The sequence below is a fragment of the Silurus meridionalis genome, chromosome 14 (genome assembly GCF_014805685.1).
Source record: "Silurus meridionalis isolate SWU-2019-XX chromosome 14, ASM1480568v1, whole genome shotgun sequence".
Classification (NCBI taxonomy): Eukaryota; Metazoa; Chordata; class Actinopteri; order Siluriformes; family Siluridae; genus Silurus; species Silurus meridionalis.
The window spans coordinates 6,715,013-6,736,965 of NC_060897.1; the positions used below are offsets into that span (position 1 = coordinate 6,715,013).

General features: G+C 36.8%; 1 protein-coding gene and 1 long non-coding RNA gene across 2 annotated transcripts; one reads left to right on the plus strand and one right to left on the minus strand.

The window, feature by feature from the left end:
- Positions 1–1,276: 1,276 nt before the first annotated feature.
- Positions 1,277–20,849, minus strand: slc6a16a (solute carrier family 6 member 16a). The gene is made up of 12 exons (XM_046866471.1): positions 20,558–20,849; positions 12,655–12,871; positions 12,396–12,553; positions 11,660–11,786; positions 8,389–8,564; positions 7,968–8,078; positions 6,201–6,442; positions 5,847–6,027; positions 4,858–5,059; positions 4,569–4,728; positions 3,994–4,156; positions 1,277–3,043 (listed from the first exon to the last, which is right to left on the minus strand). The coding sequence occupies exons 2-12, from the start codon at positions 12,869–12,871 to the stop codon at positions 2,711–2,713; spliced, it is 2,070 nt and encodes a 689-aa protein (XP_046722427.1). The 5' UTR covers positions 20,558–20,849; the 3' UTR covers positions 1,277–2,710.
- Positions 3,107–6,081, plus strand: LOC124397024. Its single transcript, XR_006927872.1, has 2 exons — positions 3,107–3,645; positions 5,868–6,081. It is a non-coding gene; the product is annotated as an uncharacterized LOC124397024 (long non-coding RNA).
- Positions 20,850–21,953: the final 1,104 nt, after the last annotated feature.

The following is a 21,953-nucleotide window of genomic DNA, read 5'->3' on the forward strand; positions in this document are numbered from 1 at the left end:
GTGTCTATCTGATGAACACTGAGAATATAATTAAAACATCTTTGGCACTAGAAACACTGCCTGAAGTTTAACTTACATAAATTCAGCTATTTTTCAAAAATAACTTTCTAAACATTTAGATCTCCTAGATCTGCTTTTACAGTACACAGACTCCCAGGTAGTGCACTTGTTAAATCACTTCATAGCTTAAAATAAATGAGTGGAAAAATAAGACAAACGACTTGTTCAATGTCCATGTACAATTTATTTGTCATATACGAGAGACCTCTGAGAAAACTTGTTAGTTTTTGTTTAATAAGATTAATTAAAAGGTTATTTTATATTAGAAAAGTAGCTTTATAATCATTTTCTGACATTCAGTCAACTGCACCCTGGTGATACAGTGTCCGCTCATCAGGAATGCAAATGTGTGTTCACAATGATCTTACACACTCACTTAACACATTTCCGGGCTCTGTTCTCAATCTTGTGCTTATCAGCTGCCAATATAAACGTTTGTGAAGCATCAGCTATTTTGTTCCTCTCAGGACTTGTATGAACCGGGGGTCAAAAATATGCAATTCGTCCTTGGGAACATAGTGATTTCATTAGGCCAGGGGTGTCCAAACATTTTTTTCCTGAGAGCCACATACAGAAAAATATACAAAAGATATACACTGGAAAAATCATTCAAATGCAGCTAAATTACATTTGATAATTGAACATGTTTGAAGAAAAAAAGCCTCCATCACAGCTCTCCATTAGTAGATTTTCATTTAATTTTTTACAAAAAGGTTGGCAGGTAATTCTCTCAGTGACAGCCTTAATTTTTTTTATTGCTTGCCTTGTGGAGGCGCTGCCTTGTTCAACTCAGTAGCTCCACCTAGTGGAAGTACAACACAAATATTATGAGGGCCTATGGCCATTATAATTGTAAACTTTGATACGAGCCGATTAAAACGTGGGCCGTAGTTTGGACACCCCTGCATATGCTGACAATCTGTAATATTTAAATCAAAATGTGATACAATTATTTCAGAATGATTTGCAGTTCACATGTTTCAAGTCTTACGTTCTCACCCGAAAATCTTACAGCCTTTTGAAACTGCTAAAAAGAGGGGTATCTACTGATCATACCCAGTACTGATACTGTATTTTGTTTGTACCTGCACAATGATACCAAAACAATCAATCCTGGGGGTGGAGTTTGTAACACTGATTCCTGTATACAGTTGCATGTTTGATTACAGATGTTTTTTTGTTTGATGATGTATCACACTTTGAGAAACAAACTCTGTTAGATGTTTGTAGTATTTTTATGTAGTATCTTCCATAAGATTTTATAAACAATTAAAGTTTGGTTTAGTTGGGTTAGGTTCAAACATTGATTTAACAAATTACATTTTTTTTTTAAAGTAGTGGAGTCAGGGCATAATGTACACAATTCTTTTTTTGTTTAAAATGAGACTAAAGTTGAAAAAAAATCTGATCTCTAGTTCTTGTTATTTTTGAAAGACAGCTAACCAAATTGTAAGAAAACCAAAATGATACAATAGAACTGCAATAGTAATTGGTGCAGAAAAGAAGTAAATGCCTAAAGACAATGGATTCCAAACTTTGGTTCTTTAAATCTACAATTATTTGACTACAATATGCACATATGCCTTTTCTAAAACGGTTTAATTACCCGATTTTTTCCAGTCCCAAGACTGCCATTAAATCTCAAAGTGTTTCAGATATCTAGGACCTGCAGAGAAACTTTGTATTATGCAAGTTGCTTGAGGTTTCTAGATCTATTCATCACGGATAACAACGCAAAATGCATACTACATACACACACACCAGTAACAAAACTTTCATTTAGTAACACCGGAATGAAGATGAAGGAATCTACTAGGTGTGTTTTGTGCGTTCAGCTACCCAATTAGTGCATTCCAGTTCTTTAAAAAGAAAGTGTTGTAGTATTATTTTTTTAAATAATAAAGGCAACTGGTGACAATGACGATACTAATGATAAAAAAAATGTTTTACATATAGTATAATTCTGTTAGATTACATCTATTTACAAAACACCTGATGGTCAACATAAACGTATGTATTCATTTACATGCAACTCACCTATTAGTTCATAGACAAGCCTCATGTGGAACAACCTGAATAGTAGAAACATAAATTGTGCTAGAATTCCAGCCAACAGAGCTTTACGCTGATAATATCCTGTCTGCAACCTAGTGAACCAGTGTTGATATATGAATTGATAGAAACTTAAAAGCACTTTTGTACGACTCTCTGGATGTAAATATAAAATGATGAATGATGAGTTTTTCCCAAAAAACATGTTGGTTGCATAATTACAGAGCATATTACTGGTTCACTCAGAAACACTACTTCTTTGCCTGTGCCACAATGTGGCATCATCGGTGATGTGTTTTTGGCAGAACTAATCAAGCACTGATACAGTCATGAACTTATTGCTTTTTATGACACACGGGTGCCATCTCTACATCCAACTCCAGTTCACTTTCCAACCCATGACACCCAGACTGTGTTAATTCGTTTTAAGAAATGACATTTTGTGCTTTTTCGCAGAGTCCTGATTATCGTTTACTAACTCTGACTACCTAATCATTCGAGTGACACTGTAAGCACGGTCACATTGGTAACTGCTACATCATTTCTTATTCAGCCGCTATTATTTCAACTGTCTTTTTTTTATTCTGATCCACCTTTATTACAGTTCTGTGTCATCCTCCTCCTCTCCCCCATCTTCTTGTTGTGAGAGAAGCCTGTAGTGCTCTGCAGCCACAGACAGGAAGGCGGATCGGGATCGGCTGCCATCCTCATCCGGAGGAGCGTGATGGCTGTTGAGTTCTGGCTCACTGGTACTACATTTGGAGTATCGTTCTCTGTGATTTTCAGCCGCTCCATCTGCCAGGGATTGGCTGTGCTTATGAGTGAGGAATGAATGGATGTAGCCAGCAGGCACAGGAAAAAAGGCAAAGATGATGAGCAAGGCGAGCATGACTAAAGCCCAACCGGGGTATTCCAGGCTGCTCTCTGAGCCCTATGTGAGAGAGAAAGAGACATTTAATCACTTAATTACCTAATAGCATGTACAGCATTTTTTTTTTTTTTTTATCAACAACAAAGGTGAGCAAAGGTACTGTTTGATGGTACACAATGTGAAACCTCGAGTTTGCAATACTTCAAATGGAAATGAAGACCAAACAAAGTTTTAAAATGAAAACCATACTGTGCAAAAACACAAAATATAAACCCTATCACTGACCAGGTCTGGAGGTTACAGGGTTTGACAATGTGCCTAAAGACACTAACTTTTGCTTTTATTATAGACACGTGGAGGGGTTTTCAAATCTGCCTCTGTCAGTAGCTAGTAATTGGCTTCTGTTATACACATTTTTTGTTTCTCTTTCCCTGCATTTCCTCTATTTACCCACCAGATGTCACCACTTTGTCCCCATCTCCACTTGTTAGCTACCCATTGTGTCCACCTGTGTTCAATCACCCCCCTTTGTCTCAGTTTCTGTTTGATTGTTGACCCCGTGTGGTCTGTTTCCCACGCTTGGGTGTCTCTAATCCCCTATCTTGAGTAGTCCTGTGTATGTTTTTCCTGGGAAGACTTTGTAACTTTTGCTCACGTTCTTGGTAAGATTTGTTTCTTTTTTTCCTTTTGAGTGGATTTCTACCCTTTACCCTTGAGGATTTTTGCTCTGCAGATACTATGCTTTTTTTTATGTTTTGGACCTTCAAATAAAAAACATGGACCTTTCAATCCTTTTGAATATGTCTCTGCACTTGGCTTTACAGGATGTTTGCATCTCAGTTCTTAAGTACCATTACAGACAAGATTTTGGCAAAAAATTTTAAACTACATGTAATACTGTGTTCATGTTCAGCCCAAAGTTGTTCTTATATACAAACTTGCATAGATTTTATTTTAGTTAGCCCTGAATAAGACATTCTGCAGAGTGCCATGAGGCAGCTGTGTTTTACCGTGCTGTGGTTCCACGCCGTGTAAGTGGGCCATTTGAAGAACATGCGTAGCAGGCTAGCAGTCAGCAGACCCACCATAGACAGCAGACAGACGTACTTCCACATATATTTATAGATCGCTGGGGGGCGCCATTTTAACATCACCTCCACATCGTCCAGAAAGCTGATGAGAGAGGAGCGTAAAGTAACTTAACAATACGAATAAAAATGTGAGCCTATGCTGGATTCATGCATAATTTCAGTGTACAGAATCTTTACTGTATATGTGATCAGTATGGCAAGAACTTAAATTACGACAAATCTTTATACTTTTCTCTGTTAGTGAGAAGACTTCGTTTTTACAGGATGTCATTATCTGGGAGTCATATGATGTGTTTGCAAATCTGAAGTCCATAATACATTCATGAATGACTCCAATCTCATCTTAAGATCTTTAAAATATATGTGGGTTAAACAGCCACATATTGATAATATGATGTAGCGGTAACCTGGCATAGGTTCCTGTCACTGTCAAAAATTGGGTTGCAATAGCAATGAAGTATCTGTTTATGTATCTAGTTTAGTAATGGTCTTACCGATCAGCACCGTAAATCCATGCCACGCTGATCGTCTCAAAGATGACAACGATCATCAGCGGCAAAGTGGCAGAATAATCATCGAACATGGTCACAAAGTAGTTTCCACTGCGTTGAGTGAAGAGCAGACCAATTATGAAGCCCAGGATACAGCTTATCACTGAAAACCAGAAATACCATCATGATAATGTCACGCAAGACAGAAATATCCATGGGCCTGTCATAGTCAGTGCACGTGTGTGATTGTGTGTGTGTGTGTGTGTGTATATATATATATATATATATATACCAGTAAGCAGTTTTTTGTGGCGGCCCAGCAGTTTAAAATTGTCCATGAGTGGCGTCAGGATGCCCTGCATAGTTCCAAACATGGTGGACAGACCCAGATTCAGTAGCATGAGGAAAAACAACGCTGACCAGAACGGACTTCCTGGAAACAGCGCCATAGCCTCGGTAAACGCTATAAATGCCAAACCAGTACCTTCCACTCCCTGAACAAGACAAATATCAGTGTATCAGTGTTTGGTGCAATCTACTAAAACATTCAAGGTGAAACTCAGCTATCAAATGGTATTATACTAAGCATTGTTAAATTCTCAATTGTGATTGGACAAAAGACATTGTGTTTATTTTCCATTTAACAGCACCAACGAGCAGAGAGCAGCACTAAAGTACTAGCTACAATTAATAATTCCGTTCTTAATGTTATCTCTACAACTTGCACAAGAATTTGTACGGTTCCACATAATTGAGTAGAAAAAATATTTGTACTTGTTTATATGGTAACATGGTTAAATTAACATTTTTAGAAGGAATCTCCAATGACTGTCTAAGCTTTATAAATAAAACATTTAAAATCAGAGTAAAGCCGTAACATTTCTTCGCAGATACTTTTTTTATAGAGTAAACTTCAAGAATGTTGAGGTAATAAATTTTTTTATAGCTGCTACAATGTAAGCAATGGCATGAACTAACGACCATTAAATTATAAATAGATTAAATATACAATAAAAGTTGTCATTCTTTCATAAATAAGAGATTTTCAGAGTTGTCCAACTGCTATGGCATAAGATGAATGAAAGTACATAATAAATACAGAAGAATTTATGCTCTTTTATTTTATTCAACATTTAGAATTCATGAGAGCTTTGTGTGAGGTAAAACTGAAGAACAGAACGCTGGGATATTAAGTGACTAATGAGTGTTGAAATCAGGGATGTCTCCATCATTAATAATGCCCTCTAGCATATCAGAAATCTTGCACATGCATATGCAAACCTTGTTCATTTCTCTTTCCAGGTCACAATCGGTGATGTTTGAGCCTAGCAAGCTCCCATAATTGCTGTACCACTCCTTGTAATCCTTGAGTTCCACAGATCTGGGGTCAGACACGTTAAACGATGGCCACCAGGGCTGAGCTGTGCCGGATGCAGCCATCTCTGATATTGTATTCACATTTCTGTGAGAAAACAAAGTTTTACAAAAATTAAAGCTGAATTGGGATTTGTTACAACCCCTCTCATTTGTGGAATAATTTATCTAAAGAAAAAAACAAACAAATCTGGACTCCTCCTTAAAGTTGGTACTCAGTATAGTGTAGTTAGTGTAGCATGTATTTTGAATGACACTTACTCCACAACACACTCTATGGCAATGTTCTTGGCTCGAAAGCCAAGGACGGTGAAGACGACAAGCGAGGCCAAGACTGAAGTCATGAAGTTGATGGCGGAAACCATAAGAGCGTCCCGGTGGCAGTTGTTGTTGATCGGGTTGTAGGAGGAGTAAGCGATCACAGATCCGTAGCCCAAACCGAGAGCAAAGAAAACCTGAGTAGCAGCCTGACGCCACACCTGGATCTCCCCCCAGATCTCTAACTGAGACAAGCACAGAGAATTAGTTGTAGCAGTAGCTTGTAGCACAAAATATGTTCTAAGAAAGACAATTTCTTTCGTGTGAACTAAAATAGCACCTGAGAATGCAGTTTCATTGTGAAAAGATGGAATTCACTCATTTGGACTCATTTGTTGCAAAGTATCGTTTTACAAAGCGTTTTTTCATTTTAAAGATTGAGAGTTAAGATATAGAGTTGAATAGAAGACCATGCCCAGCCACTCTCAAAATTACATTTTTTAAATATATCTTTGGTTCAGTGCCTACACGTATAAACAAACGAGTCAAATAAAGATGGCAAGCATAGAGCTTTATTTAAACAAACCCAATAAATAAACAAATTATCCTCAATTGCAGCATTTAGGGTGCTTATTTGGGCTATTTAGAACTAGGAGTGGTCAGCATGAATGTAAATATCATTTGGCTAGAAAGTCAGTTCGACTAAATAGAAAAATACACAAATGCAAAGTACAATAAGACAAAACTCAGTGATTTCTACAATACATGAACATTTATTTCTATAGTACATTAATATGCACACTGATGTACTGGTTTCCTATCCTGGGTGTACAGTCAACCCCCGATAACTCACGGCTCGAACTCATGGTTCGGAAAATTTGCGGGTTCCCATTTGGAACCTAACAGGAAGTTGTGGATTAAAATCCACAGAGGGTCGGAACGTTCAGGAATGTTAGGAAAAACATTTTACACTGTTTTCACTAACGAATTTCATAACAAATTTTTAAACACATTATTGTATTATTCATTTTGAGTGATAAATAAAGAATTTATGTCCATTACTTCACATCTTCTGTTGAGTTTGCATCAAAAAGAACCACCTTAGTGGCGCAATGTCTAGATGAATTCACTAAGGTACCATAGGGGCTGTGGGGGTGCGTCCAAAACACGCAGATTTTCGTAACTCAACTGTCTTTTTCAACATGGTTCTTATAATGATATGATGAAATATGCTCTTATAATATAAATAAATAAAAGGCTCATAAATATAAATATTTGAGTATTGAGAAATGTATTTTACTTGTCTACCATGGGTCGCCAAAGGTTGGAAGTAATGAAGTATAAATACTTCGTTACTGTACTTAAGTAGATTTTTCTGGTATCAGTACTTTACTCCACTATTTATTTTTCAGACAACTTTTTACTTTCACTCATTACATTTTTAACACAAATATCTGTACTTTCCACTTCGTACATCAAGGGAGGACTACATCTATAAAGTGCTGTAATTCTTGCACTGTTCACCTGGTCTACCCATACTTGATTTCAACTCCTAACATGTTGTATACAGCTAAAATAACATCCAGATATTCATTAAAAATTATATATATATATATATATATATATATATATATATATATATATATATATTGATTTATATAATTATTTGAACCAGTCCTATTGAGAAAAGCTGCTCAAGTCTAAAATACATAGTTTTCTCTATAAAACACACTCTTTTTGAACAGTCATGTGTGTTTAATCTGTACTCACTTTTGGAAAGAACATATAGGTGAGTCCTTCGATGGCTCCATCCAGCATCAGGCCTCGGATAAGAAAACAGAATAGCACAGCGTATGGGAAAATAGAGGAGAAATACATCACCTGGAAGTGCAAAAAAAAAAAGCATGATTAATGTTTGAGCATTCAATTTCCTTGGTTGTTGGTCAAAATGCATTAGAAATGTGGTCATCGTGTATAATCTAAAGGCATTGTATCAAGGGTTTGGTAATCTCTGACTGCTAACATTGATAAATTAGTGTGTGTACATCTGCATTGGAACATTAGCACATTAAAAAATATTGACACTAGATATCCCAAGGGCACAGGTGTGACAATTTACATGTGACAACTGCAAACATGGACAAATGAGTTTGTTTGTGTGTGCTCGTGTTGCGGTGTTAACAGTATGTACCTTGGCTGAGGACTTGATGCCCTTGATCATGGCGAGACAAACTATAACCCAGGCTGCGAGCAGACAACTGGTTATGATTGGATTAAACTCTCCAGATTGATCTATTGAGTCAGAAATATCAAGAGCTTTACGGAACCAGAAGTATGTGGTGGGAGAGCTGGCGGCACACTCCTTCACTGAAAGAAAGAGTGAGAAAGAAAAACGCAGTTACCAAGCAGATACTAAAACAGCTTATATGTCTGTCTAAAGGGACCCCTGTTCTCTATATTCTTGTGACTCAGTGCTGCATTTACTTTATGATGTTAGATGTTTGCACAAATCCCATTAGAATGTTCCAGCAAAAGTTTACATTTTTACAATTATTTTTCCATCAAGTCAGGCAACAGAAAAACATTTACATTATATTTATATATAAAGTCAATACACCAGTTAATGAAGCTATTGATTCTATTCAGAAACACTAAAGTTTGAGGTGGGAATGGGAATTGAAGGACACACACATTTAAGGTGGGACAATTCAGTGTTACTAATGAACCTACTGGAATGTTTTATGGAAGGAACCAGAGAAAACCCATGTGAACATGAAGAGAACATACAAAACATGTATAACCACTAGGGATGTAATGGTACACTTATTCGTACTGAAACATTTTCGGTAGGATGCACATGTGTACTGAATGCAATCCTTGTTTTACGTGCGGATTATAGTTAGAATCCGAGTTCCCTCGTGCACATATTAAGTGGCAAACCACAAGTTTGCTAAGTCGCAGTGTGGCTACTCTATTCACTCAAGAAACACAATTTCTACTGGGTATGCATGAAATCACTGCCACTTCCTGTCATTGGCAGGTTTTTACAACAGTCTTGTGTACTGGTGTACATGATATTGCACCGGTTTAACAGTTTCTCTTAAAAGGAGATATTCCTGGCAATTCCAAAGATGTTCTCAGAGCATGCACTGGACAACTGGTACTGACTTTTTCAACCCAGTTGCACTCACCCCTATTGTTATGAAGTGCTTTGAGAAACTGGTTCTGAATTACCTAACTGCGTGCCTACCACCTACATTGGACCCACACCAGTTTGCCTATCACCCGAACAGTTCGACAAAGGATGCAGTTTCTACAGCTCTTCATTCAGCCCTCACTCAGCCCTCCCCCACTGTACTGATTACTAAGCTTAGTGACCTGTATATCTGCACCTCCACTTGCAGATGGATTCTGGACTTTCTCACCAACAGACCTCAGTCTGTTAGGTAGGGGAAAACGGTATCCTCAACCCTCATTCTGAACAACGGCATCCCACAGGGCTGTGTTCTGAGCCCACTACTCTACTCCCTGTTCACCCATGACTGTGCTCTTCTGCAAAATTCCAACATCTTCATCAAGTATGGAGATGACACCACCGTGGTCGGCCAGATCAGCAACGACGACGAATCAGCCTAAAGGGAAGAGTTCCGAAGCCTGACAGTGTTGTGTGCCACCAACATCCTGAACCTCAATGCCATGAAGACTAAAAAGCTCGTTGTGGACCTTCAGCAATCTAACAACAGGAAACACTTCCCAGTGTCTATCAATGAAACTCAGGTAGAGAGAGGTCTACAGCTTTAAGTTCTTGGGAGTGAACATCTCTGAAGATCTGTCCTGGCATGAGAACACTTCAGCTCTAGTTAGGAAGGCACAACAACGCCTGTACTTCTTAAGGAGTCTCATCCTTCCCTAGGGATTCTAACGTTTTTAACGCTGCATAATTGAGAGCATCCTGATTACCTCCATCACTGTATGGTACAGAGGCTCCACTGTGTGTTACATATTTGTGTACATATATACACACCTTAGTCTATATTTATTTACTGTACAGATGTTTACACGCACACATTTATTTACATGCTGTACATATACTTACATATTAATCTGCACTTGTCAATTTGCACAATTGTTTGCACTTCTGGTAGATGATAAACTGCATTTTGTTGCTGTGTACCTGTACCATGCAATGACAAAGTTCTATCTATCTATCTATCTATCTATCTATCTATCTATCTATCTATCTATCTATCTATCTATCTATCTATCTATCTATGGAAAATGTAGGAATGAAGGAAGGATGGAAAGAATTAATTCATTTATGATTAATAAAAACTTTTATTTTGTTGAAGTATACTAAAATAAATAGAACAGTTAAGTAGAACATGTCTTAAATTAAATATTAGATGTAAAAGAAAATAAAAAATAAATAAATAAAAACACATACACATCTGTATTACCCAAGTGAGGTCTAACAAATGTAAACTATTAAATTAAATGTTTCCATTTATTTAATTGTATTTAATAAATGTAATTTGTGCCTATTTAATTGAATTACTCAATCAATATAATTAAGTTTATTGCATTAGTCTGATTTATTCTATTTTATTTTATATATATTTTATGTTTTATTTAAACCAAGCAGGCATTTTATAAAAAAAATGGGTAAAAATGTAAACTGTTGATTATCACAAATGTAAATAATAATTAACAAGTGGTTGTGTTTTGCATTTCTTGCCCCTAACTGTACTGAACCGTGACATTAAAACCAAGGTATGTACTGAACCGTGAATTTTGTGTACCGTTACACCCTTAATAAACACAGTGCTAAAAAAAGCATTACTGACTGTAAAAGTCTAAAAGCTTAACAATTAAATCTCTGCATGATGACCCTGTAAAGCTTAGGGGAAGGTGAGAACTAATAATACACTTGGCTATTTTACAAAAAAATAAATTGTTGGCCAATTTTGGATACAGGGCTACTACAGTACCTGACAAAGCTATTTCTACAAAGGGGAAAAAGATTATCCAGTTATCGGAGGTGGCCATCTCTGATGTTTTATGATGCACCACAAAAAGTAACACCTGTGTAAGTCAGATTATTTTACTTTCTTCTTGTCATCTTGGTAGCTATGTGCAATAGGTGCAACATGCTGTTAGAACTCTCCATTCACCACCATGCATTTTTAGGAAACTAAAAAAAACCCTTTACGGTCATGTTTACATGGCTGCCTGCCAACATTGGTCTTGGAATCTAGCTTTCCTGCAGTGAGGCAAAAGAGTGATGGCTGTGACATGTATATGTAAACATGTAAAGGCAGCATGGGAACAATATGAAATAATGTCAATACAGAATTGAACTAACAGAACAAATGTAAGTGTATGTTTCGGAGTGTGTGTGCCTAAACTTGATTGAGAAACATCTCTTGATTGTGAATGCTCTTGAATCTGTACTTAAAATGTACCTGTATGGTTACTGCTCGGGTCTATGGGACACTGTTGCCATGGTAAAGGGTACTGGAAGGAACTTCCCAGGTAAAACAGAGCCCAGGCAATGATCACATTGTAGTACAGAGCCATAAAGAAACAAACCTGAGAGATAGAGAGAGAGAATGATGGAATGAGACAAGACAGCAGAACTATACCGCAGCAAGTCCTCACGTGCACACAAACACACACACACACCCACAAGTATGACTGGCAACTTCAGAACGTCTGCTCTCATGTTACTGATAACATATACACATGTATAAACACACACCCACCCACCCACCCTCCAGCAAGTATGACTGGCAACTTCAGAACTTCTGCTCTCATGTTACTGATAAGGTATACACATACACACACTAATCTAATTTTAGCAAAGACTAATGTGCCATCATAAAAACCAGTATTAAAAAATATGATTGCAAATCCATAAATGTTTAGATTCCAAATAAAATGCAAAAGCACCTCAAAATGCATTATTTTATACACCTTCATAAAATAAAAGTTAGCACTGATTGGTTCTTGTACAGTGTGCTGGCAGCGCTTTAAAAAAATAATACTATTACTAATCATCTATTAATTAAGAATAGTAATCATATTGTCTCTATAAATCACTAACCCTTATACTATTAATGTATCCAGTTCAGAATGTTCAGTTCAGCCATTTTTTATTAGTTTGTTTCTGTCATGTCTGCTCATATGTATATCCATTACCACACAGCTGGAATAGCCAATGCCAGCAAGGCGTGGCGATATGTGTTTCCAGACACCGATGCTGCCCTGCCGAATATTCTGTCCTGCTGCAAGCTCCATGAAAAACAGAGGAACTCCAATCAGCAGCAGCAGCATCACATACAGCAATAAAAACGCTCCTGTAAATAAGGACACAAGAGAAATAAGAATGTAGACAAAAAAAAAAAAAAACGGTCTTCCATAACTACTGTATGAGGGTTGTCTTAAAAAACGCATGCACCTCCTCCGTTTTGGTGACACAGATACGGGAAGCGCCACACATTGCCGAGCCCGACGCTGAAGCCCACCTGGGCTAGGACGTATTGCAGCTTACTGTCCCATGCGGGACGTTCCTCCCCTTGCCCCACCTCTCCATCAAGCTCCATGCCTTGCTCCTGCACTGGTGTGTTGTCGGCCATCCCAGGAACATCATCACTGGGCAACGGGGGCTTCTCCATCTAAAAAAGATGATCAGATACTCGAACAAGTGTGCAAAGAACTTCTCTTTGGATTCAACGTTGAACAAAACAATACATTTCATACAACAAACAGACAGTGAACAACAGTGATTACTCCATATAATTAGAGTTAACCAGGCTCTCGAAAGCAAATGTTAAATGTCAGAACAAGAGCCAGTGCACTTTAAAGGTTGTAGAAAGAAATAAATACTTCATCTGAAAAGAAGAGAGTATTGACTTTGAGATTATAGATTATGTAACGGGAAATTGTATATGTGCATGTGTGAAAATTCCTAAATGGTCTGCTCTGCCCTCAGGGTGCCTCCTTGTACAAATACTTTCACCGCTGAAGGTCCCTTATATGCTGTAGGGAGCATTAAGTAAATACCTAGCTCTTATATTTTAAGTTTTCTGCTAAGCACACCCTGGTGAACCCTGCTTTATTCCACTAAATACTATGTCTTACTTCACCTCCTTCATCTCCTCTCTCCATTCCAAAGATGAACACGATGAAAAATCTGTTCGGTCAATCAATTTTAAACAGACTCTCTCTATGCACGAGCCGTACAAAATGTGAACACTTTCAATTATGTTTTTATCTTTAGTGTTAAAAGAGACACAATCGCAGACAGTGCAAAATTTGCTTTTAGTTTTCACAGGCAAATCTAACATTTTAAGAGTATCTGTGAACTAGAGACCAGTAGTGGAAGCTCAGCGCTGGTGTGTAGCAGAGATGTTTATTAAAGCAATACATATTCATTGAAAATGCTCAGATACAGTAAGTGTGGATGCTGTCTGAAAGCAGACCGAACTAAAAAACTGTAACAAAGCTGATGAGACGTATGAGAAATAACTGGTTATTGCTATGTGATTCTAATTTATTAAACTAGGAAAAAAAGCATGCTTTCTGTAGCAGATCATGTATTGCTGATTGTCCAGTCACATGCAATTTATGTAAATTATTTAGCCCATCAGATAGAAACCACAGCTACAGTTGTAGAGCCTTTAAAGAGGACTGTACTTAAAAAAAAAAAAAAAAAAAAAAAAAAAAAATATTATGATGGAATCAGAAGGTTCAGTGATAAGAATCACTGTAAAACAAAAACATGTTACCACAGTCATGATAGGTACTAGACCTTAAGCAGCTGGGAATTTTATTTTACTGTAATTGTATTACAATTTTGCATACACTGAAAAGGTTAAAAGCATTTAGCAAGGGATAGAAAGAAAAGAAGAACAAAAGAAAAAGATTTTGCATCCTGTCAGGTTCTTGTTAGTGAGTGTTGGCTACTCATAGCACAATATCAAGACGTTCTCTATAGTCCTTGAACATTATTCATATTATTATCATCAAGCCCTATTTAAGATATGCTTAATAAAGATAGAAACAAGCAATAAATCATGCAAAAATAAAATAAAAATAATGAAATGTTCAAATCCATAAAGAAATCTTTGATCATTTTTCAATCGTAAACTGGAAATCAAATTGATTTAAAAGCCCCAAGAATTTTGTACACAATAGGCATGTGTGAGAGTGCCAAAAACACAAAGTGGCCTGGCAAAGAGATGGGGGGTGTGTCGCTGCATCATACTGGGGGGCTGGGAGTAAGGATTATGTCAGAGTAACTTGGCAGGATGACTGGCATAAAGCTAATAATGGAAAGAACAGAAATAGAGGGGAGGAGGTAGAAGGGTACAGCAGTGTAAGCTATGCTGGTAGGAACTTTTTTAACTTCATGTGAATGGTGTAAGAGCGGAGAAGGTCATGTCTCCTGTAATTAAACACTAAGTCGTTTCTTATCTTCACTCCAACAAATTCCTAATCAGCCCATCTTCTATTCCTGTACATGGTTGCATCAAGTAACCAGTGTTTAGATCGGTGGTAAGTGTAGAACGTTTAGAGAAACCTTTCAAGAGCATACAGACAGTTATTGGCACACATCATGATGTCAACACACTGGGCAACATTCTGCCTTCACTCAGATGACTCAGCTCCTTTCCATCCCGACAGTGTTATACTTTTTTTTTCTGGAACAAACGTATACAATGTTCTACATCTCTCTGTGACCGAAATGTTAAAATCCTTTCTTTTTCCTCATTTTTACAAAAATATATTAGATAAGATTGTTTCTTCTCCACAACAAAATTAGATCTCTAACAGTTAGATATCTCCGACATTTGAACGTAGAAATGTAAGTGTAGATTAAATTCCGCCCATATCATGAAGCTCCACCCCCAGGATCTTCGGTAGTTCATATAGTGTCTATATGGGGTAGCTCAGCAGTTAAAGCTCTCGATAGGAATGTCAGAGGTTCAAGCCAGAGGATTACCAAGCTGCTGCTCTTGGGCCCTTAAACAAGGCCCTCTGTACTCCAGGGCAGTATCGTTGTTGACCCTGCACTCTGACCGCATGGTTCCTAATATTGCTTGGATATGCGAAGAAAGAATTTTACTGCGCTGAAATGTAACCTTCATAAAATGAGACTCCAAACTGCAAGCAAGTTTTCCAAAACCATTTACTCACTGACATCAGGAAAGGACAAGGACACTGTGTTTAAAAATCATGTTTTCATTTTCTCTTTTTAAATGTTACTGTTGCAGCTTTAAGTGTGGCAACTAAAATTATATCCACACTAAAAGTCAAAGAGAAACTGTTACCATGATTACTGAAAAGTTTCCACTGCAAATTATTTGATCCTAGGTCTGAGGTGTTTGGTAAACACTTCAGGTTGATCAATGAAAAAACATGTGACCAGAATCATTGTATTTTCACAATCTATAAGTTCTACAATAATCATTTAACTGAAAATTTTACTAAAGTGGATGATCAGTTATCATGATTTGTGTTGTGGGTATAAGATGGGAAAACATCCTTGATTGGATGCTAGTCCATCATAAAGCATCATGTACAGACTTTCACAGACTAATTTAACATAGTCATTTCATCAATTAAAATGATTAGAAGAGGTGAGGGGAAAGCTGGAGAACCCAGTAAAAACCCATGCAGATTAAATTCACTACGAATATTCTATAAGAAATTCATCTGAGCAGCTCTACAATCTGAATAAAAACATATTTTAATAAAAAAAAAAAAATTTAGCTTATGTTTAGAAACTGATAAGAGCCTGTGCAACCGTTCTATTTTGTGGATATCAGCTTATTCAGTCTGTCAACTCGGATTAAAATCATCTGCTAGCTGCTCATTACATGCAAGTGACCCAGAGGCTAAATACTCACACTGCCAAACTGAGTTTGACAACACTGAGACATTGTTCTCATTACTAAAGTAAAATCCTGACACTTTATTTAGCATCTAAAATGTAACTGTCGCTTGTCTGCACAGACAAAGCGTGCATGCATGTTTGTCTTTAGCAATGTCAAAAACTAATTTATTATTTTTATTTTAATTTATTAGAGGAGAAAGTTAACAATGGAACCTTCTACAAAGAACGAAAAACGGAAAATGTGCATCACACCAGATTTAAAAGAACAGGTTAAGCTTTTGCAAAACAATTTTTCTTCAAAAACAAGGTTTCAATGCTTTAATTTAAACAAACATCTAGTTTGAATCTACTAATTTTAATTTTGTACCTGTAGATTGTTGTAGTTTAAATCTAATTAATTAAGCATGCCAAATTAGTGCAATGCATAAAATCAGGCATATGAAGTATAGACCAAAAACTTAATTTAACATTCAGGTTAAAGAACAAAATGTGAAAAATGCGATCTGAAAGAAATCAGGCGAATGACGAATGGATGACTGCTGCAACTCAAATAACCACTCTTTGCAACCGTGGTAAGCAGAAAAGTAACTCTGAATATTAAATACGTCAAATGAACCAAATGGCTTCAACTGCAAAAAAATTGTATCAGGTCCTTTTCTTGTCAGCCTAGAACGGGAATCGGAGGTTAAAGCATTGGACTCATATGCTTATAGTTAACACCTAGACATATGATTGGAATTTAGGGCAGACAAAGAACTATTTATGAGTAATAGGCTTAAACGTACATACTTATTACATACCTTAAAACAGCATAAAAACAGAAGGACTATAATGAACTTTATAAAGAGCTTTCATTTACATTTAAATTCTAATTTCATTGAATTCTTGAAATATTTTTTACGGTATGTAGATGCATGGTCCTAAAACATCAAATAGTCCAGTGTAGAATTGATTTAAAAGCTATTCAAAAAAATTACAATGATTTTAAAACAAGTGCTTATTTAAACACACTGTAATATTCTGATATTGTACACAATGTTATATTGTGTACAAAAAGCTAAACACAAGTACATATTTTAGGAAACACCAACTTTTGAAGATAAAAAGTTCTCAAACTGGATATTACCACTACAAATTTGCTAATTTTGTGACTTGCTCCAGATTTAGTATCTGCTAAATACCGTATTTTTTTTTACTATAAGCCACTACTTTTTTCCCCACGTTTTGAACCCCGTGGCTTAAACAACGAAGCGGCTAATTTATGAATTTTTCCTGGGTTTTTCCCGGTTTCACAAACTTCAAGCCAAAAAACTGAACCCCATAACATTAGACCAATCAAATTTCTGAACGGAAACGAAAAAAAAACGCACTTCACCTGTGTTCTGAGCTGCACGGCATCGGGAGAAAAAACTTCCATCGGGTGATTTTAAAATGCACGATGACGACAAAAGATAAACTCCCGAGAGAAATAGTTGTGAAAGGAAAGAGGAAGACAGCGAACAATGACTTTCTTGGTCGGCTACTGTTTAGATACAAGCCGTTGTAACACGTTGAGTCTGGGTTAAGTGATAGCTCGCTTCTGGCAAGCTATTCCCAAAATACCGCTATGCTCCTAAAGGAAGCGCAACATATTTCACCCGTTACACCGTGTGTAACGTGTCGTTCGTTAGAGCCTGTGTAAAGTACATTAGTGTAGGCTTATAGACAGGTGCGGCTTATTTATGTTAAAAATAAAAATATTTGTTAAATTCAGTGCGTGCGGCTTATATATGGGTGCGCTTTATAGTCCGGAAATTACAGTAAATGTGAATGCAATGAAAAGTGTTAAACATCCCAGACTTAATTCATATAAAAAATGGAAAGGGAAACAAATGTAATTGAAAAAAAACTTGAAGCAATACTATATGGACAGTATACGGACACGATTTTCCCGCCGTATGTGATTCTTCTCAAAACTGTTACTTGAAAAGTCGAGACACACAATTGTATAGGACGTCTTTAGATGCAGTAGCATTACATTTTCCCTGCACTTGAACTAGGAGACCCAAACCTATTCCAGCATGACAATACCCCTGTGCACAAAGCAAACTCCACAGAGCTCTGACCTCAACCCTACTGAACCAATTTTGGGATGAATTATAATGCTGACTACACCCTATGCCTCCTCATCCTACATTAGTACCTGACTTTATTATAGTGTTTGTAAATAAGAACAAATCTTCACAAACACACTCCAAAATCTAATAGAACATCTTCTCAGAAGAGTGGAGGTTATTATAACAGCAAATGTGGACTAAATGTTGAATGGGATGTTTGAAAAGCACATACTAAGGTTAGGTGTCCACAAACTTTTACCCACATACTGTATTAATAACTAATTATTCAATGAATTTCCACCCATTTCAACTTCAATAGTTGCATGTGTTAATTTGTGTTAAAAGCTTATTTCATTAACAATTTTAGTCTTTGTAAATATTTAGGTGTAAAATTTTTTTTCGGAATTTGTGTGTACGTGGAGTATTTTACCTAGGAAATTTTAATAAAGAAATTTGAATATAGAAAAAGCTGGAGTCATTCATATTTAAGAAAAAGAAAAGTATGTTAAATGCAACACAGCCAGACAGCTTTGAAGTACATGACAGATTTTAGGTTAGTATATGTCATATTCACAAAATATATATATATATATATATATATATATATATATATATATATATATATATATATATATATATATATATATATATAAAAAAGTGTCAATCATTTGGCTTTGAAATAATATTCAGGTTGTCATAAGCTAGGAAAGTAAAAAACACTGTTTTGTTAGGGACTTTTTGGAGAACTGGAACTTGGCATAGTTTATAAGTTTCACAACACACAAAATTATAAAAACAACAACAATAATAATAAATTGTCTGCATCTTAATTTTCTTTGTGTTGTCAAAAACATTGAAATTTTGAAACACATTTTGGATTCCCCCTATAAACCTTGTTCCTATCATTACCATTATAAACACATCTTTAATGACCAATGATGATCTTTCAGAAGGACTGCTCCTGTCAAGGGTCATAATTATAATTGATATATTTGATTTGGCACATATTGTTATGCTGCATGCCCTTCTGAAGCAACCAGACAACCATTTATCTGGGCTTCGTGTCGGCACTGAATGTGAACCAGCTTGCACAATCCCAGCAGCTGTGTTCGAACCCTGGTCTTCGTCATGACAGGTGGGGACACTAAATTCTTCATTAATGACTGACACCACTAAATCCCAAATATGACTTGACTATTCTACAATTTGCTTAACTTTTATAGTTTCAGTAAAAAAATAAAGTTTTTTTCCCCTCTGAGGAACCTGTTCTGAAAGGGAACCCCTGCTGTTCTATAGAAAGAAGCTACTAAAATAAACTTTACATATGCAAAAGAACAATTTGGATTCGGAAATGTCCTGTAAAAATGGTGTATTCATTTTTGCCCACAAAATTCTTCACATAACAAAATTTTGTTTTAATGACATTAAATTTCTAAGTTGACCGTATACAATTCCAATGGAAAGAAACTAAAAACAAAGTATTTCCTGAGGAACCTGTCCTAAAAGGGAACCCTGCTGTTCTACGTTTCAAAGCAGAAAGTATAACAAAATGTTTCCCAGCCGAAGAACAATCCAAAGAACAATTTACGCCTATTCTGTACTACGATACATTTTTCGTTCCTTTACAAAAGAATGCAAATCATAAAAACAAAAAAAATCTATTTTTAAAATTTCAATTACAACCTACAATTGATTCTTCTATTAATTCAATTCCAATCCAAATTAAAAAAAAAAAAAAAGAAAAGAAAATGAAAAGAAAAAAAAGAGGAGTTCCTGAGGAACTTATTCTGAAAGGGAACCCTGCTGATCTACAACAGGAGCTATAAAAAAGTTTTCCCTGAGGAACAAATCAATAAACAATTAAGGCTTTAGAAGTGTTTTGCCATCATGCTTTTTCTTTCTAAAAATTATACAACAATCAAAAAAAAAGAAAAAGTACAATTGCTTTAATATCCACACATTGTTTTTTTTGTTGGTTTTTTTTTAACCCATTTATTATTAACATTGTATTTTTATTAGTTTGTTTGCTCGTTTTTGTATTTTATTAATTGAGTTAATGGAAATAAGGCACTAATTATACAGTGATGCAGATCAGTAGATCACAGGAAATATATCCAGTAAGTAATATACTGAAGTTCACACTTCCACCACTGCCTGCAGGGTAAATAGTGCTCAGGCTGAAACGTGGAAACGTGTGCACTCCAAAAAAGAAAAGAAAACAAACAGGAGGAACTTCTCTGGTTGAGGCTTAAAAAAATACCCCACTCATGCAGATGTTCTTTAGATGTTCTTTAGATATTGCACAAAAAGTATTGACTTGTAGCACCAGGCTGAAGGACAGAAGCTATGGAGAAACTTAAGTTTACCTTTTTTGAGAAGTTGGTTTTACTTGGGGAGGGGAAAATGCAAGTCGTTCTCACTTGCTTTCTTTTGGTCGTGTGCCTTCTCGAGTTCTTTCCTATGTTGCCTGAACACGCAGAAATCACCGTGCGACTACACACACCAGGTCAAAACTTAAAGCTTCCCAGCCACGTTTCTATCGGACTTCTGTCTAACCTCAACTAGAACTATATAATAAACTCTGCAATGGAGTGAAACCTAAAACCCAGTGCGCTTCTACTGGCAGCTCATTTGAGCTCCACTAACGGGACCGCGTGTGCGCGCGGGTGTGCGGTTCGAAGCCCCGCCTCCGGAGTTGCCTGATCTGTACATATCCCAGGAAACTAGGACACTGTTTTTAGAATCAATTCAAAAATTTTGTTTGGGTACAAAATCTTCTAAAACATATAAACTAGTAAATTCTTCATTTCTAAATAATAAGCACAATGTAATATGTATTATAAACAAATAAAGGTACTAATTTGTACCCTTCCTCCAAAGCCATCCAATAAATGCATGTCTTTTGCCCATTTTTAGCATCAAAAAATGAGTTTTGGAGCATACAGTAATTAAACACCAATATAAACCAGTTTATTAGAGGGACAGCACATGTAGGACGTTTTGGAGACAAGGTGAGGGAGTCGAGACTGAGATGGTTTGAACATGTGCAGAGGAGGGACATGGGGTATATCAGTAGAAGAATGCTGAGGATGGAGCCACCAGAAAGGAGGAAAAGAGGAAGACCAAGGAGGAGGTTTATGGATGTGGTGAAGGAAGACATGCAGGTAGTTGGTTTGAAAGAGGCAGATGTTGAGGACAGGGGGGTATGGAGACAGATGATCCACTGTGGCGACCCCTAATGGGAGAAGCCAAAAGAAGAAGAAGAAGATAAACCAGCCATTAGGGTTGCACAATAGAGTGCATTCTTAGTGCCGGTCCCAAGCCCGGATAAATGGGGAGGGTGAGTTAGGAAGGGCATCAAGCGTAAAACGTGCCAAATCAAATTCCATACCAGATCGGTCGAGGCCCGGGTTACCAACGACTGCCACAGGTGTTGTTAGCCAACAGGGTACTGGCGAAAATTTGGCTACTGGTGGAGGAGAAGGAGAAGAGGAGGAAGACCTCTACAGAGACAGCAGGGAAAGGAGCAGTGTAGGAGAGTGGAGGTTAGGGTTGGTACTTTAAATGTTGGTACTATGACTGGTAAAGGGAGAGAGATAGCAGATATGATAGAGAGGAGAAAGGTAGATATGTTGTGTGTTCAGGAGACCAAGTGGAAAGGGAATAAGGCCAGGAACATTGGAGGTGGGTTTAAACTGTTCTATCATAGTGTGGATGGAAAGAGAAATGGTGTAGGGGTGATTCTGAAGGAAGAGTACAGTA